The sequence below is a fragment of the Lactuca saligna genome, chromosome 5, assembly GCF_052625555.1.
Source record: "Lactuca saligna cultivar CGN05327 chromosome 5, ASM5262555v1, whole genome shotgun sequence".
Lineage (NCBI taxonomy): Eukaryota > Viridiplantae > Streptophyta > Magnoliopsida > Asterales > Asteraceae > Lactuca > Lactuca saligna.
This window is the reverse complement of record NC_136421.1, coordinates 258427224-258452649: the sequence shown is the minus strand read 5'-3', so window position 1 is coordinate 258452649 and position 25426 is coordinate 258427224. Positions and strand designations below refer to the sequence as shown.

General features: G+C 34.7%; 2 protein-coding genes and 2 long non-coding RNA genes across 6 annotated transcripts; all 4 read left to right on the top strand.

Annotated features, from left to right (window-relative positions):
- Positions 1-12117: 12117 nt before the first annotated feature.
- Positions 12118-14596, top strand: LOC145047521 (serine decarboxylase-like). Of its 2 annotated transcripts, none has more exons than XM_078995819.1 (5): positions 12118-12548; positions 12755-12986; positions 13070-13263; positions 13482-13609; positions 13880-14596. In XM_078995819.1, the coding sequence occupies exons 1-5, from the start codon at positions 12317-12319 to the stop codon at positions 14444-14446; spliced, it is 1353 nt and encodes a 450-aa protein (XP_078851945.1). In that variant the 5' UTR covers positions 12118-12316; the 3' UTR covers positions 14447-14596. The 2 variants fall into 2 exon arrangements, with proteins under 2 accessions (XP_078851945.1, XP_078851944.1); XM_078995818.1 differs by having other exon boundaries at positions 13473-13609.
- Positions 14597-16349: 1753 nt separating this feature from the next.
- On the top strand, positions 16350-17923 carry LOC144997801 (uncharacterized). The gene is made up of 6 exons (XM_078957666.1): positions 16350-16680; positions 16768-16915; positions 17114-17140; positions 17267-17384; positions 17596-17697; positions 17798-17923. Exons 2-6 carry the CDS (start codon positions 16908-16910, stop codon positions 17882-17884), a joined length of 342 nt encoding a protein of 113 aa, XP_078813792.1. The 5' UTR covers positions 16350-16680; positions 16768-16907; the 3' UTR covers positions 17885-17923.
- Positions 17924-17930: 7 nt separating this feature from the next.
- Positions 17931-18554, top strand: LOC144997802 (uncharacterized). Its single transcript, XR_013659948.1, has 3 exons — positions 17931-18037; positions 18159-18281; positions 18525-18554. It is a non-coding gene; the product is annotated as an uncharacterized LOC144997802 (long non-coding RNA).
- A 1259-nt stretch (positions 18555-19813) lies between these two features.
- On the top strand, positions 19814-20983 carry LOC144998282 (uncharacterized). 2 transcript variants are annotated; one of them, XR_013660225.1, is made up of 5 exons: positions 19814-19910; positions 20005-20061; positions 20350-20406; positions 20579-20732; positions 20914-20983. It is a non-coding gene; the product is annotated as an uncharacterized LOC144998282 (long non-coding RNA). The 2 variants fall into 2 exon arrangements; XR_013660226.1 differs by having other exon boundaries at positions 20005-20118.
- The last annotated feature ends 4443 nt before the right edge of the window (positions 20984-25426 follow it).

The window sequence follows — 25426 nt, the reverse complement described above, 5'->3', positions numbered from 1 at the left end:
TAAGGACTTGAGACTTGTTCTTGGACATGCGAGCGAACTCAACTGAATTTTCAGATATGAGTAGCTTTGCCGGTTCGGGTTCGCTTTTGAGAAACTCAGAGCAGTTGACCTCATCTTTTATGGTAATTTCACTCATATCACTGTCCTCCTCAAATTATGAGGAATTTTCCACATTCATCTTATTTTCTGAACTTAATTTGGTACTCAATGAGTCCAATTTGTGCATGGTTTCGGTCTTTATTTTCAAATTTTCATTTTTGTCCAACAAATTCCTAAGCATGTCCTTATGGTCTTTGGACTTAATAAAGGACTCTATTTTGTCCATACCAATTTTGTGCCTCCAAAATCTCGTCTGATGATACAACAGATTCACAATTGTAGCAATCAATGTTGACTTCATCCTCCGGAGTCTCCAACCAGTTTGCTCTCCTTCTTTTCTTCTTCTTTCTGAGGATTATTTTTGATCTCCTCTTTCACCTTTTCTGAGTTATAGCTTCCCAGCCAGTTTCAGTTCTTGGCGACAGGGAACTTCTTACGAGCAAACTGCTTCGGGTTGGAAACCATCATTGCATACTCTTCATTTGTTAGATCACATTCTGACATTTCTAACTCTTTCTCATCTTCTACCACATTCTTTCCCTTAGAGAGAAGAGCCAAGGATCCCATACTAAACACCACTTTCGCTTCCTTAGACACAACACTTTCATTAGACTTAAGAATACCCACCATCTTCACCAGTTAATAGGTCTTAAACTGCTCATGAGCCTTCATAGTTGATGCCACAACCATCCACTCAAGTCTTAAACCATTCAGAAATGTGACCTTCTGTTTGATCACTTCTCTTCCAATACCGTGCTTGATCATATTGCTTAAAAGATGGTTGAAATGATCGAATGTTTGAATTGGTTTTTCATCAACCTTTTGTTGGAAAGCACCGAACTCAGAGAGCAATAGAGTTTGGATGTAATGTTCTAGGTCCTCATCTGTGGAATACAGGTCTTTAAGTCTATCCCATATCTCTTTTTTAGTAGTGCATGGGCTTACCAAACAAAAAGTGTCAGACTTCAAAGCAAATCAGATCATTCTCATGGCTTTTACATTACACAACTTATACTTTTCATCTTGAGGAATCTCGTCCACATCAGTCAAGAGTTTGTTGTACTCTGTTTGAGTCTTAATGGTTCTATTCGTTCCAGAATGAATAAAAGGGCCCAATGTTATCGCCTCCCAGATTAGATAACCATTGTCTTCAGATCCAACTACATAATCTTCAAAGTGATGCGTCCAAACTTCATAATCTTGAGTGTATAGGATTGGAATCCTAGTTGTAGATCCAGTGCTGTTGGGGATATTGATCGGATTGGTTTGTGAATCACAGTGGGACATGATGACCTTTTATATATATCTGCAAAGAATCAGACTTGTAAAGATTGAATTAGGGTTTTATCAAAATCAAGAAACAACGTCAATGAAGAGATAATGGCTGCCACAGATTCGATAAAAGCGGAAACCCTAAACACATTCTTCCAACAGAAGAGATGCGTATGAATTACATAGTCTCCTTCTATGATACTGATTGATGAGAATAAAATTCTTTTAGATCGATAGATTCAAACAGATATCAATAATAATTAATAGAAAAACAATGAACTCCTCAATGAATCAAACGAATGTTGAATGATTAATATGCTCCACTTCAAAAGAATTCATTGAGAATTGCTACTGTAGAGGTCTGCTAGGGTTACAATACTTGATCTATCACAATTCCAATTTTGACTTTTTAATTGACTAGTAAAAGCGAACATATGCTCAAATCATTCCATTGAGATCCAATTCCAATTGGGAAACCCATCACCAATACGGAAGACAACAAACAACAAACCTCAAAACATAGATTAATTTTCAGATCAACAATCGCCATGTTCTTCATCTCAAAGAAAATTTCCAGAACTTTTCAGTTTCATCCACAAATTTAATCATAAATGGAGACACGATAAAAAATTCTCATCCAGTTAGATTTACATATTGAATCAACAGAGTTTTCATCTACATAAATCGTATTAGAATTGATTTCAAGAATAAAAAAAATTGAGATTCAAAATATAGTCGAATCATGAAATCGATTTGGTAAACCAAATAAGATTGATAAGTTGAAACAAACATATTAGATGATCTAGATCGAAGAATCGAGTGATGAAATCGAGCAAGGAAAATTTGTGAATCAGAATTTTTATCGAGAACTGATTATGTATGTCCAAGTGATAAACAGTTGCGACAATAATGGGCTCAATAACAAAAACAAATCGGTGGAATAAATACGGATCAAAACAATTAGGCCAAACGATCAAAACAATAAAATCAATATTGGATCAAAGAATTGATCAGATCCAAACAGAATATACGAAACAAATACGAACCAGATTGAAATAATACCAGATGAACAGTACAAGAATATCATAAATCTTCATAAACAATGACTTGAACATAATTTTGATTCCAAAACACCAATAAACTTCAATAACTTGTGTAGAAAATTATCAAATCAAGAACCGATACTTCAAAAATGAATAGATCTTCAAAAACCCGCTCTGATACCACTTGTTAGGTTAAAACCCTAATCAGGATTTGATGAACAAAATGCACAAAATAAGAATGAACGTAATAACGAAGATATGTCGAATGATTAGTCGATTTATTCATGAACATGAGGAATAAATTACACTTTCAGAATAGACTAAAGAATCTAACTCTACATAAGGAACCTCATTATGTTTGGTGGCTACATTTTGCCTCACTCTTGACCTTAATTATGAATAATACATGACAATATATAGGGAATAAGAAAAGTCTTGGGCATTTTATCTACACTTCATCAAGAGGGCTCATTGTCATAATTCATGGAATACTTTGAACCTTACAGTGATATTGATGTTTAAAACCTCCAGGATATAAACATAAAGAGGGGGAAGGGGAGGGGTAATCATTGCATAACCCCTCTCTCCATAGTTAATTTAGAAGTGGTTGAACCATTGATGAGGGTATACATCCTAACTGATGATAAATTAAAAAAAAAAAAAAAAAAAAAAAAAAAAAAAAAAAAAAAAATCTTCATATCCAAGGTTTGCTATTGTGTACAAAGCTCATAAATGTGATGATTAAAACAAAGTAATTCCAATTAAAACAGTCAAATGCCTTCTCAGAATCTACTTTAAAGATAAATGTGCTATCTTTGTTTTTTGTCTAGGCATACGATCACTTCATTGAAGATAAGGGGATCGTCAAGAATCTATTTATCTTTTATGAACGTTATTTAAACGAGGTTGGTGTTTACCAAGAATATTAGTAATGGTTTAATATATGCAAGAGGTTATATTGATGGGATAAAAGTCACCTAGAGTGTTGGGGTCTGAGATCTTTAGAATTGGGGTTATAAAGGAGGAGTTGCAAACTTGGTCTATAAAAAAATCTTAATCGCATATTGTAATGACGAATCGGCGGGCCGCATATTAATATTATTTACACAATGATATACAAATATCATGATAAGCATTAAATGTTGTCAAGCCCCCTTTTATGATATAGTGACATGGCCTTTCCTTAGCTATGTGATAAAAAACCTACATGATTTCGTGGTTTGGGCGTGAAATACCGACAAAACTCTTATCATGAAAATATAACTGTAAGCTTTTGTAGATCCTTCAGAAGTTGACATACGGTCGGGCTTAACCTAGCAAGAAGAAGAGGACAATAGACAACCGTTTCGATTTTCATTTTATGAGTGTTTTACTCAACAAAGTATTTAATGATATTATCTGAAGACCTTAAACTGCATATCCATTCTCACATAAAAAATTAAAAATATAAAAATGAGGCATGTTGAAGTGTAAAATATGAGGTCATATCAGTGATATCACACTACAAGCTTGACCCCTATACTGACGACTTTTACGACCTATGTGGCGACGACAAGTCGCTGGGAAAGCCTACATCAAGAACAAGTCATCGGTAAAAATTCATCGGCATAATTTCATCAACGGAAGCAGAAATAGTCACAGGGATAGATGCTATCAGGATAGATTCATCCTATACTGACGACAAGTCGTTTGCAAAAGCTCCATTGAAACTAATTTTTGGAAAAAAAAATAATAAAGTTTTTTATTTACTTTTACCGATAACATGTCGTTGGGATAGGACCAATCAACCTATAGAGACGACTTGTAAACGGTAAAAGCGTGTAACTATTTTTTTTTTTTCAGTTGAGCTATAGCGATGACTTATCGGCGGTATTGATCAAAACAATTTTTACAGTTAAAACCTATGTCGAAGACATGTCCTCTGTATAGCCTATTTTTTTTTAATATTTTTCATAGATTTTTGTAAAATACCAAACATGTTTTTTAAAACAAATCCAAACAATATGCAACATAATGCGATAACTAAATAAACCTAGCAAACTCATACTTCAAATTCAAGACTTAAAGTCAACTACATACCAAAATAATAATAATAATAATAATAATAATAATAATACAAATCTTCGATAAACATTTTTCAAAATAACACAAAAGATCAAGCATCATAATCTTCATCCGCCTCCACAGATAGTCAAAGGTATTTCGTGGAAACACATTGGGATCAATCATCATAATCTTCATCTGTTCCTCGGCATACATGGATTATAAATAAATAGAAACTATACCTTTCATAACCTATACTGATGACAAGTCGTCGGTATAGGTTTTGAGAAAACCACATATACAATTTTCGGACCCATTGAGACTATGTCGACGATAAGTAGTCTGCATAGATTTTCATAGATTTTCAGGTCAAACATATTTGGTCAAGCTGTGTGGTCAATATAGATGTCTTTGGTAAATATAGATGTCGTCGGTATAAAGGTATTTCATATACACTACAAGAAATATGGGTAATAGCAGCGACGTTTTTAGTGGTGACAGCCGCCACCAATAGCGGCGACATGTAATTGACGCGTTACATATCGCCGCTAATACCTCTACAATGTCGATCCACATCAAATAAACCATGTCCGTACAATCTTCATTTAATCTAGCGGCTTGAAAAGAGTAAAAAAGGCGCTGAGTTTTCCCTCCGGGAGTGTCGTCGCTAATACGCATATGTCACCGCTAAAGGCCTAGCATCGCCGCTAAAGGCTTTCACGGATAATCCCACGGCTTCAACTGTTTCGTGTTTGCCTCCTTTGCTCTCACCTGAAACGATTCCGAAACCCCCAACTTTCTTTCAACGGCGTTCGATTCTGACCAAGCCTCGTCTCCGGCAACAATACGGTCGACCAAGCAAGCGTCTCGCAGATGGAATATTTGCTTTGATGAGAAAGTCAAAGAGTTTGGATTTGTACGAAGCGAAGATGAATCATGTGTATATGTCAAAGCCAGTGGGAGCATAGTTAGCTTTCTCGTTTTGTATGTCGATGACATACTGCTCATAAGGAAACGACATTCCGACTCTACAGACCTCCATTACCGGCGACGACTACAATAAATCATGAAATTTGACGAATTAAGGTTGAAATCCTCCTCTATTTTCTATTCTTCTTCTTTTCTGGTGAGTTTTTTTATTGATTTAAGCTTTAATTTAAGGATTGTTGTCGGAAAAATATAGTTTCTGCCGGAATTGTTGCTTGAATTGTGGAACTCTTGTCGGAAAATTTCGAAATTACATGTGTATTTTTTTGTATGTGGAATGTATTTGTATGTGTATGATACATGTATGTGTTTTTCCATGTGCATTTTTTTTGTATGTGTGTGTTATTTGTATCTGTATTATTTGTGTATGTGTACGTGTATGAATTTTAAAATTATATATGTAATTTGTATGTATGGAAAAAATGAAAAAAATTAGGTCGATATAATTGAAACAAAAAGTATGATGCTATAATGTATATGTGTAGGAAGCATGTTTGTGTATATTTGTATGTATAATGTGTGTATTTACATATGTAATGTGTGGGAAAAAAAGAACAATAAAAAAATGATGTGACAACCCGAAATTTCCATTCTTTACTAACCATATCAAGTCAGTAGAAGATTAGAACAGTTACAGTTAAGTTCCAGACTTTTGGGTATAAGTTTGATAGTTTTTCAAGATTTACACTTAAGGAGATATCAGGAGAGTGGATGCACTTGGGTTTTGTGCAACACTGTTATTCCAAAACTCGAGGATATTAAGGTTCAATTCCGGAATAAAAATATTTTCTGTCAAAAATCCTAGGACTATATATAGGATTCTGAGCCAAAATAATTCATTAGTTACATTTCCAACTAGAGAAAAACCAAATTCTATCTCACGGATCTACGGGTTTTCATCCCAAATCGTGAGTACTTCTATCTAGTTGTAATATATAGCTTAGATTGTGCCTAATAACATCAAAATCGGAGCAGAACCCCAATATTTGAGAGTTTACCGCCCAAGAACACTTGGAGAGTAAACTCTTTTATAAGGGCCAAAGTGTGCCCAATGTCCCTCAAAACCTTGGAAATGAACCTTGAGACTACCCATAGCTTGTTTAGACATCCAAAACATTAAGAATCAAGGGTTGAAAGTGAGTTTACGGCCAAGGAAGTTCTTGGGCTGTGAACTCCATTTTTAGGTGCCAAAATGCCCTAAATGCCTTCATTGAGCCAAGAGACTAGCATAGCACAATACCTTGATGTGTCTAGGACCCAAAACAATCAAAATACCAATACCCATAGGTGTTCATAGCCACAAACACATGACCAAATGGTCCATGGGCCGAAAACTCAAGTTAGTGGTGTTTTGATGCCACAAACACTTCCTAAGGCTTAGGCTTGAATTTAGAATGCTTCCTTATGACCTTAAGACCCTCATAAACATAAATGTCTATGAGTTTATGGCAGTAAACTCTTAAGGGCCGTGAACTCCTCAAAAACTCCAAACAATAGGGCCAAGAGGTGCTTTAATCACTCCTAAAACCTTGGACAATTGCCTTGATTAATTCTTAGATATATTAGGGACTTGGAAATCACCAAAAACACCCTTCCAAGGGAGATTACGGCCGTAATCTCCAAGGGGTTGGTCCCAAGGTCGTGAACTCCTCAAATGAGTTAAAAGGAAGCCCTAACACCCTAGTAAGCCTTGAAGCACTTCACCACTTAAGTTGTAATCACTTTAAGCTTCATTTAATGACCCAATATAGAGTTTACGGCCAAGAGTTTACTCCCCTGGGCCGTAAACTCCAACACACATGGTCCTTGGACCATAAACTTCTGTATGAGGTCTTGCACTCCTTTGTTGCAACCCATTAGCCTCCTTGCACTTGACCAAAGTGTTTTCCTCGCATTAGGATGTTTATACATGTTTAATTAGTGTTATAATCACTAATTGTTTATATACATATGTCTTTATATGTAATTAGTACCATTGTGTGTGTCTAAAGTCTTCACTTGACACCTAGCAGTCCTACCTCTTCAGTTTATCTGTGCCACTTACAATAGGTGAGTTCATACCCCTTTAACTAACCTTTGAAATACTTTTAAACATTTTAAATGCTTTTATGGGGAAGGGGAATACAAGTTAAATACTTATAGTTATTACATCAATCACATATGATTAATAACTACAAAACCAATAATTTTACTACTGTTCAAACTATTTATCAAAGCTATTTTACTTCAAACTGTTTTACAAACTCTTTTACTTATCAAATACTTTTACTTAAACTTTGGTATGCTTATTATAAATTGCATGCCCGTATATGTATAGTTATATAAGAAATGTTTAAAAGGCTTAGGAAGGCCGTCCACCCTATTTCCTTTTCGCGCTTGAGATGTGGTCTGGTGGGATATTGGGTACCTGTCTGAAGGTCGTTTCAATATTAATTATACATCATGTGTACATATATAGTCATAAAAGTTCTTCCAGATTCATTCATACCAGTTACTTCATTAGTGTGTTACCATATGGGTAGCACGAGATAATACTTATACAATTGCTAGATCAATGAGATGTTCAATGAGTCAGTTCATTCATAAGTTAGTACTTATTACTATGAGAACATATACATTACATTACAAGAAGAACATATACAACTATACTAGAAGAAGAACATATACAACTATACTAGAACAAGAACATATACAACTATACTAGAAAGAGAACATATACAACGATACTAGAACAAGTAACAATACATTACATATACATGAATACGTTAACAAATTGTGATCCACTGCATCGGAGCATGCCTTCAATGTCATGGCCCGAGTTGTAGCCAGAGTCTCTTGGAGGGAGAGCGTGAGTTTGCGTATAGATCTATACTGGATTGACTATCCTACACCTTGCTACTAGCTACAGCTGGACCTGTAGATCTGCGGGTGCCAAACGTCATACCTTTTTACGACCTACATTTGTCGTTGTTACCCAGTCGATAGTATGGTACAATTAATCACATGATGCCTTAATATAAATCCGGTTTAAGGTAGTTAGTACAGCAGTAGTTCATATAGCACTACACTACAGTACTACATTAATTTTCCCTTTACATATATTTAGTGATCTTTTCACTTAAACTTTAAATGTAAAAACTATATTTTGCTAATGATAGTTACACTTGGGAAAATTACACACTTTTACAAGAAACGAACATTCATAGCAGTTAGGTCTTGGTAGAAGGCTACATTCAGAGCAGTTAGGTCTTGGTAGAAGACACCCTTATATAATAGTAGGAATCATATGGATTTCTAGGGTTTTTCAAACATTTACAGTTGTTTTACAAAACATTTTTATACTTACAGTTCATATACATTTTCAATACTTACAATTCGTATACATACAAATACTTACATAAAAATTAAGACACTAAAATACTTATGATCTCACCAGCTTTAAAGCTGATACTCGCTTTCAAAATTACTTGTATCCTCAGGTCATTAATAGACAGGTACCGATGTAAGGTTTAGAGAAGATGGAGCTCATTCAAGACTCATCTTTCATTTTGATTATACTTTAGTGTCTATCATAATTTTTCAGAACGCACTTGTATTAAAATTATATTATTAATGCAATGGATGATGTTGTTGCTTGTTTACTACTTTTCATTGTTGTGATACTGTATATGACGTCCTCCGTCCCATAACGTTTCCGCCGTTCAATGGTTTTGGGGTGTGACAAATGATGCTATAATGAATATGTAATGTGTAGGGTGTATGTTTAAGTGTATTTGTCTATATTGTAATGTGTATGATGTATGATACAATAATATGTGTAGGAAACATGATTAAATGTATTTAAGTAGAAAGCACAATGTTACATTAGAAAATAAAAATGAATATATATATATATATATATATATATATATATATATATATATATATATATATATATATATATATATATATATATATAGTGTAATAGAAACTTTATTTGAAGTGTAACTTTTATTCATATTATTTGTCTAATTTTTATTCATGTTGTTTGTCTAACTTTTATTCATATTGTGTTTCTATATTGTACATCTTGTAATTTTATAGACTACATATAAGGTTTAGTTGGGTGATACTCTTTACCATGGTGGTCGATGTTATGGGCATTGGACACGGAGGTGATGGAGCCGAGGATCCACCACCTTCGGTAGGCTTTGGTCATGGTTAGCACGAACATGATGTTAAGTCTTATTATGATATATTTATTAGCTATTTTTATTAATTTATTATAAATTATCATGACTAATATTTTCGATTGTATTTTTTTCAGCTGAGTTTCAAAAGAAAAGAAAGGGTTTATCTAAAAACATCGAGCTGGGACAGTTAATACGGGCAAACAAGGGAAAGCCTATGGGTTTGGATTTCGGCAGGGATGCCCTATCGAGAAGCGTGCTAATTGGTTTTCACATGAGACTGGGATATATGTGGATGAACATCCATTTCAACGTATCTGGTTGGGACAATGTATCCCCCATTTTAAGGAATGCAACAGTCGTGCATCTAAATGTAACTTAGATAATATTTTAAGTTTAGTCGTGATAGTACTTAATTAACTAACTTTTTGTTTAAAACAAATAAGTTATGATATATTTAATTGTTTATTTAAAGTATAATAAATCTAATTTGTAATGGTAAATAAGATATCACTCAAATCGAAGCATTTCGTAAGGCTAATATCAATCGCCAAGAGGTATTCAATAGTCTTGCAGTCGAGCAACAATACGTAAGTGGTTAATTTGTATTTTTCATATAAGTGTTTATATCGTCAATGAGTATTTAGTAATCTAACTTTTATGGTGTTTATCATTTTTTGAAAGTACAGTTGCCTTTACTTCAAGAGATCAATCAGCAAACAGAACCTTCTTCTGAAGCAAGAGGTCTAACACCAAGTGATATAAAAATTGTTTTGAAATAATATTGTGTGTTCGACGCGGACATATCAGAGGCATTAGGCATAAACCTCCTACGGTTATGTCTATGTACGATCAGGTAATTGTTAGTTTAAGTTGAAAAGTATATTACTATTATGATATGTTGGTAATATATATATATATATATATATATATATATATATATATATATATATATATATATATATATATATATAGAGAGAGAGAGAGAGATGGAAATACTGCAAATAATACTAAAGAATCCGGCCTGTTCTGCAGCATTAGAAGATTGGTTTCACTCGTTGTTGCCACGAAATGATAATGAAGGAAACAATGAGAGTTATGACGAGTAGTTACTTTTTTAGGATTTTATGAAATGTTTTTTGAGCTAATATTTTGGAGATATTACACTATGTTTGGATGAATATTTGGACCGATTGTGTATGCAGATGGGGCGTTGGGGGTACAACAGTACCTCCAAAAAACTATTATTATTATTATTATTATTATTATTATTATTATTATTATTATTATTATTATTATTATATATAATATTATTTATAAACATTTATCATATTATTGTACCTCAACTAATGATATTATAACATGTTTTTTAATATCTGCTATTACATAACTACATATAATATTTATTGATAATGTTTGTACCCCATATTAAAATTCCTGGTTCCACCACTCTGTGTATTGTCTAATATTTTGGATTAATATTTCTGTAAAATTAACAGTTTTATGCATGTTATTGCAGTCTTTATAATTTTAATGTTACACTAAAAAAATGTTTTAGCTGCGACGCCTTTAATTAGTGGCGACACGTAGGTATTAGTGACGATAAAGCATTAGCAGCCACATATAGCATTATATAGCGGCGACTTATAGTATTAACGACGACAATTGAGCAATTGCAATGAGGCAAAGAGGGAACCTTTTGCGGCAACAACCCTACTCTTTAGCGGAGACATTTATTATCGCTAATGCTCACATGTTGTGAGAGTGTGAACATGTGTTGATTTGTACTTCCCTGTTATCGAACCTTCATCGTCCACATATAACATAACGTTAATAATAAACATTTCATATCTCAGAAATATTAATGAATTGTTGATTGATGCTTTTCTTATGCATGTTGCCTATATAAATAAAATATAGAGCCACGTTAGCGAACGCGTGATGTTTGAGAAAATTCAATAAATTATTGAGGGATAATCTCGTAAGCGGTGATATGTATTTTCTTGCTTACTAATCGATATGTTTATGTATAAAATATCGAAAACGTTTACGAACATGTCATATATATCTCAGAAAAAAGGTAATTAATTAACAACTCGTTTATATCATTGTTTTCAGTAATTAATTTGTATTTTCTTGTCTATTGCATTATTTCTAGATATAAAATATAAACCCACATCAGCATCACATGTTTGAGAAAAAACTAAAAAATCATTTATGGATATAAGCCACGTGGTCTGTTCCTTTTCTCTCTTCAGAAAAAGTAAGGGTGGAGTTAACGAACATTTCGTTGCTGAAATAAATTAATAAATCATTGGTGTGTTAATTGGCGTGTTCTTAACCATCAAATCTTTTTACTTGCATGTAAATCATAAACTATCTTAAAGAAAACGTGAAGCTTGAGAAAAATTAATTGATTAGTACCTGTTGTATTTTGTACTTATCTTTTCTATAATATATAAATATATCTATATATATGGAGCAACATCTACCAATATGTCATAACTGAGAAAAATATAAATCGTTAGCTAATAGATAATCTCATAAAATGCAGTGTCTCTACTTCAGTATTACACTTGCATGATTAAATGACATATATCATATACTGTAAATGGAAAAAGTGAAACTTAGATTAAAATAACTAGCATTTCTTATCAATTTATTTACATTATCCACAAAGAATTTTTATTTCGCTTTTTGATCATGAGTCTTAATGATGCTCGCCCACGTAGGGTTGTAAACGGTGGGACTTCGGTTAATTATGGGAAGGAGAAACCGAGGGACATTGTTCTTGGAAGGAATGTGCACATTAGTTGCCACGAGGTAACAGAGCCTGATGCTGATGATGAGGTTACCGGAGAAAGAGAAGCTTACATGGCCAGTGTATTGGCAAGATATCGAAAGTCCTTGCTTGAAAGGACAAAACATCATTTGGGTAACAGTCTTTTTCCATCTTATTTGTTGAACTTTATGTTTAAAATCTTTTTTTTATTCAACGTACCATTTTAATTAGCTACACAATTGTTTATCATGTCTAGAATATCCATGTGATGTATGCATGCAGTTAGTTTGGCTTTTTGGGCTAGCGGAAATTTGTTATATGACAGTGTTTGATGTTTTTTTTTTTGTTTTCAAAAAAAGGGTATCCGTATAATCTGGACCTCGACTATGGTGCGTTGTCTCAGTTGCAGCGTTTCTCCATTAACAACCTTGGGGACCCATTCATCGAGAGCAATTATGGTGTCCACTCCAGGCAGTTTGAGGTTGGTGTATTGGACTGGTTTGCTCGTTTATGGGAGTTGGAAAAGAACGAATACTTGGGTTACATTACAAATTGTGGAACAGAAGGCAATCTTCATGGCATATTAGTCGGGTAATTTGTATGATTTTAGGCTTTTATCTCATTTCTTGGATTTTTACTACTTGAATACTTTATATATCGTGTAAATGTAACAGGAGAGAAGTGTTTCCTGATGGGATTTTGTATGCTTCTTGCGAATCACATTACTCCATTTTCAAAGCAGCAAGAATGTATCGAATGGATTGTGAAAAGGTCAACACGCTCCTTTCTGGGGAGATCGATTGTGAAGATTTTAAAGCTAAACTTTCTCTTCACAAGGACAAACCAGCAATCATTAACGTGAATATAGGTTCTCTCTTAGGCCCCATTCGTATATATAGGACATGGCATTGATCACAAGACTGGTTATACAGAGTTTGACGCATTAGACTAGATCAACATTGATGTCAATAGAACAAAAAAAAAAAGCATTGAATGTCCTTCTCATTTTTATCATAAAAAATAGTTCTAAAAAGCTTTTACATCCAATTATTTAGATTTTTACAAACATATTTGCAGGAACAACAGTGAAAGGAGCTGTGGATGATCTTGATCTGGTCATCAGGACCCTTGAAGACACAGGATTCGCACATGACCGATTCTATATCCACTGTGATGGGGCTTTGTTTGGTCTAATGATGCCTTTTGTTAAACTTGTAAGTAATATGTGATAATATGAATCTTATAACGTAATGTATACACGGCCCACTCGGTTAATTGAGTCCAAAAAAGAAAACTGTATTTTTGAATACAAAACTTTATCTAGACACGATATCACCGGTTCATCCATTTTATCCATATAAAACTTAAAGGGCAAAAATAAAGAAACATTCCCGTAATGAAAAAAGGGAAATGGTAGTTGAGTATTTTTACATGCCTTAATTTATTTCATAGATCATAACTTGTACTTTTTTCTGTACAATCAGGCACCAAAAGTAACTTTCAAGAAACCCATAGGATCCGTGAGTGTTTCGGGTCACAAATTCGTCGGGTGCCCAATGCCATGTGGCGTTCAAATAACACGATTAGAACACATCAACGCGCTTTCACGAGACGTTGAATATCTTGCTTCACGAGATGCAACTATCATGGGAAGTCGTAATGGTCACGCCCCATTATTCCTTTGGTACACTTTAAACCGAAAAGGGTATGGAGGGTTCCAAAAAGAGGTCCAAAAATGCCTCAGAAATGCCCACTACTTAAAAGGCCGGCTAACCAGTGCTGGAATTGGTGCCATGCTCAATGAGCTCAGTAGCACAGTGGTCTTTGAACGCCCACAAGATGAGGAGTTTACACGCAAATGGCAGCTTGCATGTCAAGGAAGCATTGCTCATGTTGTGGTGATGCCGAATATAACGATTGATAAGTTGGATGATTTTGTGGATGAGCTTATTGAGAGACGTGTGGTTTGGTATGGAAATGGGAAGCTTCAGTCGCCTTGTGTTGCTCCAGATATTGGTGAGGATAATTGTTTATGTGTGTTACACAAGTGAGAGTCATTTAGTGCTGTGGAAATAGTGGACACGTGTTATTTGATATGAAATCGTGTTGGTTGTTTTAATGTATTTTTTATGGTTATTTATGTTAGACGTTGGAGTGTTGGGATTGTTATTGAAATGAAAGGATAATGTTTGAAGTTGAAATTATGAAGTTATATTTGAGAATTATGTCGTATGAAATGCCTCATGAATAAACATTATATACCAATAAGGGTTAGTTCTATAAAACCTTTACTTGGTTGCCTCTCATTAATGGGTCATATTATGATAACATTGGTTACAACTAGTGTGGCTTGTTGATTAATAAGTTTGATAAAATACGTATATATGTTTTTGTTTTTATATGTATATAAATAATGTACGTTATAAGTTATATGCAATGATGTGTTGGTTATTTTAATATACGTTATTGTCATTAGGACATTTTGTGTAATTTAAACTTACATGTGAGCAAAAGAGCTTTGTAATTTGTACTCTAATATATGTTATGGTATGTGCAGAGTGCACACATGTATAAGATCGAATTAGAAGTCGGTTCGATAACAAGTCGAGGGTCCGGGGGTAGCGTCGTTGGGTTTGGGGTTTCCAAAGGGGCGCGCCCCTTTGCGGGGTCTAGGGGCAATGCATCTAGCGGGATCCAAGGGGGAGAGCCATGGCAGGAAACCATTGATTTTTACAAGTTGGTAAATAGTGGGAAAATCGAATTCTTGAGGGTGATTATGGTAAAACTGACTAAGATCGTCAGTTTTGGAAACCATTGATTCCCTCATTAATTCTGGAATCCCTTGATTTGTTTCCAAAGAAACCGATGACGGTCAACTCTAAAAACGAAACCCTAGATTTCGTTTTTTTATATAAACAACTCTCCTCTTTGAAGGGGATACTTTTTAGCACTCGTTATTCTTCATACGAACCCAGAATTATCAAGTAATTTGGCTTACGTTTTCTGTGTCTAGAATCGTAAGTGTCACTTTGGGATTATCCTAGGCTAAATTTCTTGTAACCCGGACATAAGGTAGAAATATCAGTTCAGAAAGTGTTTTCATGATCCAAGGGGTATCCACATCGTATCCACTTTCTAGCAATATATATATATATATATATATATATATATATATAGAACATAGACATGTATTATATGTTTTTTGTTATGTGTACATCATATGAATATAAAAACACATTTATATTGATAGTTTCACTACAAGAAAAAGACCCTTTTACGACGCGCAAACAACGACACTCGGAGATTTATGTTACGCAAAAGAGAGTGACGTTAAAAAAGTGCCATCTCTTCAAAAAATTTAAGGATTTAGGTCACGCATTATTGCGTGCCCTTGAATTAGTGTCTGAAGAAGAAAATTTAAAAACACGGAGGGTGCTTTATCTTAAACGTGCATCGTCTGTGGTTGTCGCTTTATAATTTTAATGAAACACGCGTTTTAATAGCTAAGGGGGGAAATGGAATCCATAAAAATCAAAACCAGGGGGGAAATGGAATCCATAAAAATCAAAACCAGGGGGAAATGGAATCCATAAAAATCAAAACCCCCGCCTGTTCGATCCTTTCTCAGCCATCAACCCTAATCTTTGAATTAGCAAGAAAAAAGCCTTAGGGATCGACTTCATCTTCACCCACCTCCAATGCCTCCAACCCTAGTCCTTCATCCAACACAACTCGGGATTTCTCTGGATGAAAACCTCCAACTACATCCTCCACATGAAAAAAAACCTAATTAGCGGCCACGTTTTGACATCAGGTATCCTTTGGATGAAAGCCTTCTGTTGAAACCATGGTCCCTTTGAGATCTTCTATTAGGGACGATTGCTTATATTTAGTTCATACATCCCCTCTAACCAAACCACTAGCATCGCAAAACAACCCTAATCTTTTATTCGTTCGTCTTGGCGGCTAGAGAGGGAATTGTTCAAGGTTTTTGTGTGGGTCTGCCGGATTTATGAGTCACCGTCGAGGGAAGAGGGGGAAGAGGACTTCGAGACAAAATTTTCTCCAACCTAAGCTATCGATTCCTATTATTTTCTTCTCATTCTTTTCTGTTTTCCCCGCCAAGCACCATCTACCGCCATGGTCGGCAGCCTAGGCTGTCAGCGTGTTTCTATGTCGCCACCCTCCACAATTAGACAGTTGGAGGGTGAACGAATTTCTCCATCAGTTCGATTCTTGCATAGAAGTTGCAATCCAAAAACAAAAGGAACAGCTGTCTGTCGAGGTTAGTTACATTTATAAAAAGATTTTGTTTTTTACATTAAAAAAGGATTAAAATCTTTTTCTTTCCTACTTCATCTCACTTTCTCAGAAATGCAGCTCAGCAAAATGATGCTTCTGAAGTATTGGGAGTGACATTTGACTGTTTACACCAATCGTTCAAATCATCTGGTTTTGGTTGTGGTGGAGAGAACCTAGAGTGGAGGGCTTCAGCAACAATATCTCCTTGCCATGTCACAGTATTTTATTCCTTTATATTACAAATAACTATAATCTTTTTAATGGTACAATTTATTCAGTTTTCTTAGTATAATTATAATTTATTGATGGCTTGTTATTGTCTTGAACATTATTTTATTCCTTTATATTGCAAATAACTATAATCCTTTTAATGCTTCGACGATATTTGGCTGAATATGTCCATGGATTTTCATCAGGGGCCTTAAGCATCGGTTTCTGGAAAGGTTTGTTAATAATTTCTGCACATTTTCTTAATAATCTCTAAGGATGGAGGATGAGGTTGCCTAAAAATCAGCTTCTCAGTCCACATTTCTTCATTTGCCTGATTTGAACAATGTTTTTTTGTTCAGCAATCCAGGACATCCTTTTGCTATTGGTCTTACTCTGGCAAAGCTTGCTGCTTTTACAGTGGATGAAAAGGGGAATGAAACATTTGACACCAGTGGTGCACTAGATAAATTACGAAAGGTCAGTCCCATTTTCCATCTTTTGTATCCTGCTTTTCCATTTAAATATTTAGTCATTGACACCTCTTTAGGTCTTAGAAACAGGAAATGAATTCTTAACAAAGTTCAGTTCTTTATGTCCTAGTCATGATATATGTCTTCTACTTTTTTATCATTTACCAAAAAATATTAAGTTTATGTCTTTTTGATATCTCACATGTTTTTTTTTTCAGTCATTGCAACTTGAAAGGCTTGCTATGTATCACGATTCCAGCCAACCTCCTTGGATGGTGGATAAGAAATGGGAAGATCTCAGTCCTAAGGATTGGGTTGAGGTATGATCCTTGTTCCTTGCATATTTAAACAGTTGTAATGGAAGTAGTAAGTACCCTTAGATGTGCAAGATTTCTAAGCTTCAATTTTCACAAATGATAGATATTTGAAGATGGAATAAATGAACCTGCCAAGGGTCATGCAGTTTCTGCATGGGCTCGAGATCGCCACTACTTAGTTTCACTATAGGTTATCTTGGAGCCAAATTTAGCACTTCTGTCATCTTTGTAGGTGATATATTAAGTTATATGCTGGTATACTCCAACAAACGATGGATTCTGATGACCCAGAAGCTAGAAGTATTGAGAGAGATCTTGATCCAAAAGTTATTCTTCTATGGAGGTTTGTGTTCTGGTTACACAAGCACGTGTTACTGTTTTTTTTTTTTTTTGGTTTAATAATTACTTGTATCTTTTGTAATATATGATTGTGACCTTTTAGAGATTTTGCGTTCATCTTTCAGGTTCTTTGCACATGCAAAAGTTGAATATGTAAAATCAATGGAAGAAGCCAAGTAGAGGATGAAAAAAAGGATAGCTGGTTTTCATTTGGATGGTCTATGACCGACTTGTCTCCTTTTCTTCTGGTTTATGTAGCCATTTTTATATTTTTTTCACGATCATTTATTATTATTATTATTATTATTATTATTATTATTATTATTATTATTATTATTATATTTTTTTGAAGTGATTTTTTAGAGTTTTAGAAATGCAAAAACTGAAAAACTTAGTTGTGTTTGATAAGAGTTGCCTAGGTTCGATTTGGTTTATGATATCTAATGGAATCAGTGAATGATTTGATGTGTTTTTTCTTTTTTTTTCTGAAGAAACAAAATGATCAAAGCATTAATGGGTGCAGTAGGTTTTGCATTGATTTAATAATAGAAGAAGTGAGGGTAGTAGTAATTTAAAGTTTTCATCTCAAGGGGAGACATTGACTACAAGATCTCCCAGGTATGGTTAAGCTATCTTTCTGAATTCCTTAAGACTTTTTATTTGTATTCATAGCATGAGTGCATGACCAATGGAGTTCAACATTCGGTATTGGAAACAAACAGTTCTTTCTTTGCTTGATCTAATTAAGGAGTCATGTAATGATAAAACATATGATATCATTGCCATTGAGAAACTTATCCAATCTGGTATGTTTCCATTGATATATAACATATTCTCCTTTAATTTATGCCTTTTTCTATATTAGTTTTTTTTAAAGTTGAAGTTCATGTTTTACTTTTTGCTTACAGAAGACATTTCGGTTGATGAATTAACCAATCAGATCTCATGCCTTTCCATTTTTGCTTAAAAAGCTTCACAACTTAATGTAGCTAAGAACATTTCTTTTAAGGTTCCAACTTCAACAACATAGCTGGAGGCAGAGAATAATGTGGATGTGGACAGAGTAAGATCATCTTCTATTTCTATAGAAAAGCCTCTAAAACTTTGGTATACTCTGTTCCCTATTCAGATTACCAAAACTGCATATATTCCAGTTTTTCCCTTCCCTGTCATTACCATATTTTGTGCCCTGTGAACTTTACTTTCCTGTCCCAGTTTCTTATTTTGGTGTTAAGTCTTTATTACTGCTGCTGAAGTCGAACAACCTACTATGTTATTCTACCTATAATTGTTTTGGATATATTTGCTCGAGGATGCAACGTAAATTTTCAATTTCTTTTTCTATTTATCATTTTATATTTTAATATATATATTTCTTTAATTGAAAATTAATAATGTATTGATATTGGTTTGGTGTAGTTTAGGTACTATACTTAAGTCGAGGCCAATTAGAGCTGCTCATTGTTTAACATCTATTCAGGTAAGTAGGTTTATTTATTATATCTAATATGAAGAAATTTACGTTCTGTTTGAATGTAATTTAATTAATTTAAAAATGTTTGCGGTTTTCGCCAACCTCTGAACACATATTGCTTGCTTATGGTCGACATCACAGTTCCCCTCTTAAAAGCATTGTTATTAATGGGGAGACCTCATTATCCATTTACACAGTTTTAGAGGTTACTATTTTTTTTTCTAATTTTCTATCCACATTTGTCGATTGATGGTTGTTTATTATTTGAACATATGGTTTTGGGTTTCAGGTATATAGAGTTTTAGATATGGAACTTGTCAGTGCGCTTCCGAGTGCAGAAGATGAGGTCAATGTAGCTTGCTTTCATCCTCTTGCTGGAGGTGGTCTTGTTTATGGAACCAAGGTCTGTACTTTATCTAATAAAAAAAACTTTAGTCTATATTTTTATTTTTATTATTTATTTTTGGTTGTAAGAAGGCAAAATTAGAATCCTTCAGCATAATGGTGGTCATGCGCCCAGACCTGATCACTTTTTTGAAGCAAGAGCAGTTGAGGTACAACAACTCTTGTATTTGTAATACATTTGCTAAAACTGGGTAGATTTGCTAAAGGTGCTTTTCTATTCTATTCTTTTTCATGAATAAACTTAATAAGTCCATGCATATGTTAAATAGGTCCAATAATAAAACCATTTTTCATAGTTGATTAATACTTGTGCATAAGTCGGTAGCACATGTCAAAACCTTTATTCTTTTAGCAATTAGTGTTAGTTTAATGTGCACACAATAATAGATGTGATTATGACTTATGCGCTTGTATTCATTGATATTTATTTTATGCAGCTTCAAGACGAAGTCATACTTTCAAATTCAAAGAGATTGCAGATCACTTAAACCAATGTGAACAATTTACCCTCGACATTTTCCTTGATAGTAAATCCTCCCCTGAATACTTAATCCATACCATAGGTGTAGTATGTAAACTATTTATTAACAAATAAATAAATCAATATGGAAACCTCTCAAATATAAGTAAATTGTTGGTTGATAGTTTTTTTTTTCTTGTTTCCAGGGAGTGGGTCAGCTGGAATGAGGCAAAGGGAGTGGGTTGACCTTTTGTTTTTTTGTTAAATGTTAATCGTTACTGAAAGCAAAAAAAATCAAAATTTAATTTTGATTTATTTGATGTCTCGTGTCTTGCAGGTTCATGGTGGTCGGCAGTCCATGTAAGTTTCTTGATTTGTAACATCTTGTATTCAAGAAATAGCAATGTACTTTCCATAAAAATTATAAATTATATTCTTTGAAAAATTTGTAGATTGGTAGGTTTAAGAGCAGAATGTCCTGATAAGAATTAATTTTAAAAGTAGAATGAAAATGACAAGTGATTTTGTGTTGTGTTTATAGGGTTGATGAAAGCGAATAGCTTTGGAGTTAGAAGAGGAAAAGAAAGCTCAAGCCGAAAGAGATAAGATGCTGCAAATGCAAGTGTTGCATTCTTCATTTCAATTGTTAGTATGAAACACAGAGTAGATGGGCCAATGTACAACTTCTTATCCATATAACATCTGTTTGGAGCATTAGTCTTAAAGAATTATGAAAGGCAAGATGCAACTTTACTTAGTTGGAATTTGATGTAGAGAGTAGATTACATGCAAATTTAGATATTGTAAAAAATAGAATTGTATGACATTAAATTTTATGCAATGGATTGTATTTTTTGTATATGATATTTTATTTCTATTATGAGACATTAAATGCAAATTTAATTTAAAAATTAATAAATATATAAATATTTTTTTTAGAACATTTAAAATTATGATACGCAAAAATGTGTGTCATCTTCATTTATGACATGGCCTTTCTTGACAGGGGCTTCCTTGATACGCATTGCGTGTCATAAACACGCGCGTCGTAAGGTTACAACACGCAAATGCGTGTCGTCTTCCTTTATGACAGGGCTTTCCTTGATACGCATTGCGTGTCATAACCGCGCGTCGTAAATACGCGTCGTAAATGCGCGTCATAAATGTGCGTCGTCTCTCTTTATGACAGGGCCTTCCTTGACACGCATTTGCGCGTCGTCTGAGCGTTTTACGACGCGCAATGAGCGTCGTAAAAGCCCTTTTTTCTAGTAGTGTTTGTTTTATTTACTTCTTTTACATTATTTGAAAACAATATTTTAATGAAACGCGAACAATAACACGTTGATTTAAGATACGTACGTATTTTGTAAGTGTCTTAAAAATGATGTTAGTTTTCCAAAACTTGAAGGATAGAGTGGTGTGGATTATGAGAATTGATTTGGCATACAAAATTAAAGAAGACACAAAGAACACGGTGATTTGAGTGTTTAACTCCACGAACACTTTCAATGTTACATCTCTCAAGCACACATCTACAAATTGTATGGAACCCACCTTATATAGAAAGGTCTACATCTCTCTCTCTCTCTCTCTTTCTCTCTCTCTCTATATATATATATATATATATATATATATATATATATATATATATATATATCATGTTACAAGGCTATACTCTACCACATGCAAGTGGTCTACATGAGTCAAACCATTACAAAGCCATACATGGATAACTTTGCACCCCAACATTCTCCCCCTCAAAATTAGGAATTGATGACCCGCTTCAATTCTTCCAAAATTCGAGTAACGCCACGAACCAAGCCTCAAGTGTGACACATGTATAAATGAACTTCAAATCTTCAATTCTTTAATGACTTTCCAATACGGCATCTAGGATGTGAGACCGTACAAACCGAGTATCAAAAGGTAATTAGGAGTATTCAAACCTCCTCAAGCTTACCTAAATTTGAGCACAAAAGCACACCCCAAAAATCTTCAATAAAACCAAACCCATCACAAACCGGGAAAACCCAAATCACTTCCGAATATCCGATCGAATTATTTCATAAACTTCGTTGCTCAAGGTCATTTTGGTCTTCAAGTTTGGGTAATATGAAAAAATCAACTTTCGAATTACGGCCCATATTTAATTATCTCCTACTTTTTATAATCAAAAAATGATTTTAAAACCAAAAAGGGATGAGAAAGCGCTTAATTTGGAATTTTTCTATCCAAAACTCCTCTATAACACATGACATAAACGTTATGCAAAAATCCTTAAAATCCATAAAATCTTAATTTTCGAATTCGTTCACGGGCCGTCTTTGACAAAATTTCACAATTTTGGGTAGAAATTGTCAATTTCGAAATTCTACAGTGACCCTGTGCGCCCATAACAACCTAAAATTTCAAACTCTGTCCCAAATGTGAAACTGGGCATAAAGTGTTAAGTCGCATTAACTGCAGGGGTCTGTTTGAAAAATAATCTCATTTCTTAGAATTTTCAGCTCAATGTTGAAGTTGGGTAAATTCTGCCATGTTTTCGAACCTTGAGGGATTCAATGTAAAACTTCTTCACTTTATTATTCGAATAAAATGGCACCACTTCGTCATTCGAGTTCTTGATGAATCCTTCATTATCAGAACCTTCATTCTCAGCAGACTCAATCTAAATTTCTTTCCCAGACACCTTCCACACTAAAGCGAGAGGACCTCCCATGCTCATTTTTGATTCTTCAGCTATTTCATTTAACACACTTTCATGAGCTTTCAGAACATTGTAGAGATCACCAAGAGAGTAGTTGTCAAAGCTTTGTTGAGTCTTATTCATAAGACTGATATTTCGCCACTATTTGCGAAGTCCCATCAGAAAGGTCAAGTTGAATTCAAAAGTTGAATTATTGACTCCATATCGACTGCATTTGAAGATTAATTCATTAAGACGGTCATAGTACAATTCAATATTTCATATTCTTTTTGTCTAAATTCTCCTAACTCAAGAAGACATTGCTTAACAGAGTTATTCTTTATCTTCTCACTCCCTTGATACTTGTCTTTCAAAGTATCCTAAATTTCTTTAGCTGTTGTCAAGGTTCTAAAAAGCTCGCCATGGCTACGCCATAGCACACCATGGCTCCAAGGCATGTGCCTATCGCCAAGCTTTACCAAAATGCCGCCTTAACTCGTATATGTGGTATAAGATAGGGTAATAATCGAAAATATATATAAAAATATTAATTATATACAAAATTGCCACCTTAAGTTACGCATTACAAACGATGTGGCTCGCCAATGCTCGGAAATGCTTAAGGCTTGACATTGTCGCCAACTCACGCTTTACGTTATTTAGAACCTTGGCTGTTGTGCATCCACGAACATAGTTGTAAACTACCGGTGGAAGAGCATCACGTAATTCATGCATACATCTCTTGTCATTAGCTCTGACGTTTGAAGAAGTACCTCAAACCTTCCTAATACTCTATGAATAATCTCTCCCCAACAAAGTGGGGTACGACACTTCCTCCTATAAAGAAGCTCAAAAAGTGGTACATCGATACTAGAGTGATAGTTATTGTTGTAAGAAAACTCAACTAAGGGATGGTAAGATTCCTAGCTCCCACTGAAGTCTATGACACAAGCTCGGAACATACCCTCAATTTTCTGAATGGTCCGCTCACTCTGACCATCAGTCTACAGATGATAAGCAGTGCTAAGATGTAACCTCGTACCCAGTTCCTCATGGAACTTCTACCAAAAATGAGATGTGAACCGAACATCTCAATCTGATACAATGGAGACTGAAATACTATGTTAAGCAACAATCTTGCGCACATACAGATCAACCAATTTCTCTGCAAAAGAACTCTCTCGAATGGATAGAAACAGGATGCTCTTGGTTAGACAGTCCACAATAACCCAAATCATGTCAAAGCCTTTAGCCATCTAAGGCAAATTAATGATGAAATCCATAGTGATATATTCCTATTTTGAAATGGGAACCTCCAATGGATGTATCTTGTCATGCGACCTCTGATGTTCAGCCTTGACCATCCAACAAGTCAAGCACCTCTCGACATACCAACATATATCTATCTTCATACACGGCCACCAATAACTAAGCCTCAAATCCCAATATATCTTGGTGGATCTAGGGTGTATCGAGAACCTGGACTTGTACACCTCCTCCATCCCAGTTTGCCTAACCCTATTAAAGTTCGAAACCCAGACCTATCCATGTTGGGTCAATAATCCCCGACTATCAGTGGTGAACATGTCAACCTCACCCGTGAGTCTCTCCTGCTTCCAATTCTAATTCTTGACCCCCCCCCTTGTCTCGAGCCTCCCTAATCAGATCAAGAAACATAGAATTAATCGATATTCTCATACATAGACTCTCAATAGAGGAACTAACCATATTGTGTCTCGCAGTGTCACTGACTACAGTCGCTTTCTCAAGGTGATACAAAATCTCACAGTCATAATCCTTGACCACGTCAAACCACCTATGATGTCTCATATTCAGATTTGGCTGATCCATGAGATATATCAAACTCTTGTGATCTGTGTAGATAGTACATCGGACCCCATACAAATAATGTCACCAAATCTTGAGAGCAAACACCATTGCTCCCAACTCTAGATCATAAGTTGGATAGCGAACCTCATGCGGCTTCAGTTGTAAAGATGCATAAGTGATAAGCCTCCCACGTTGCATAAGTATCGCTTATAAACCCGATATGGATGCATCACAACATACGATAAAGTCCTCAACACCTATGGGAAGGTTCAACACTGGTGCCTCACTTAACTTTTGTCTCAACATCTCAAATGCAACCTGCTGCTTAGATCCCCAATGACAATCCATGCCCTTCCTCGTCAGATGAGTGATGGGTACTGTAATCTTGAAGAGGTCCTAAATAAATCTCTGATATTACTCTACTAATCCCAAGAAACTCCTAATCTCCAAAGGCGACTTTGGGACCTGCCACTGCATAACCCCTTCGATTTTGGCTGGGTCGACCAAAATCCCATTTTGATTAACGAGGTGCCTCAAG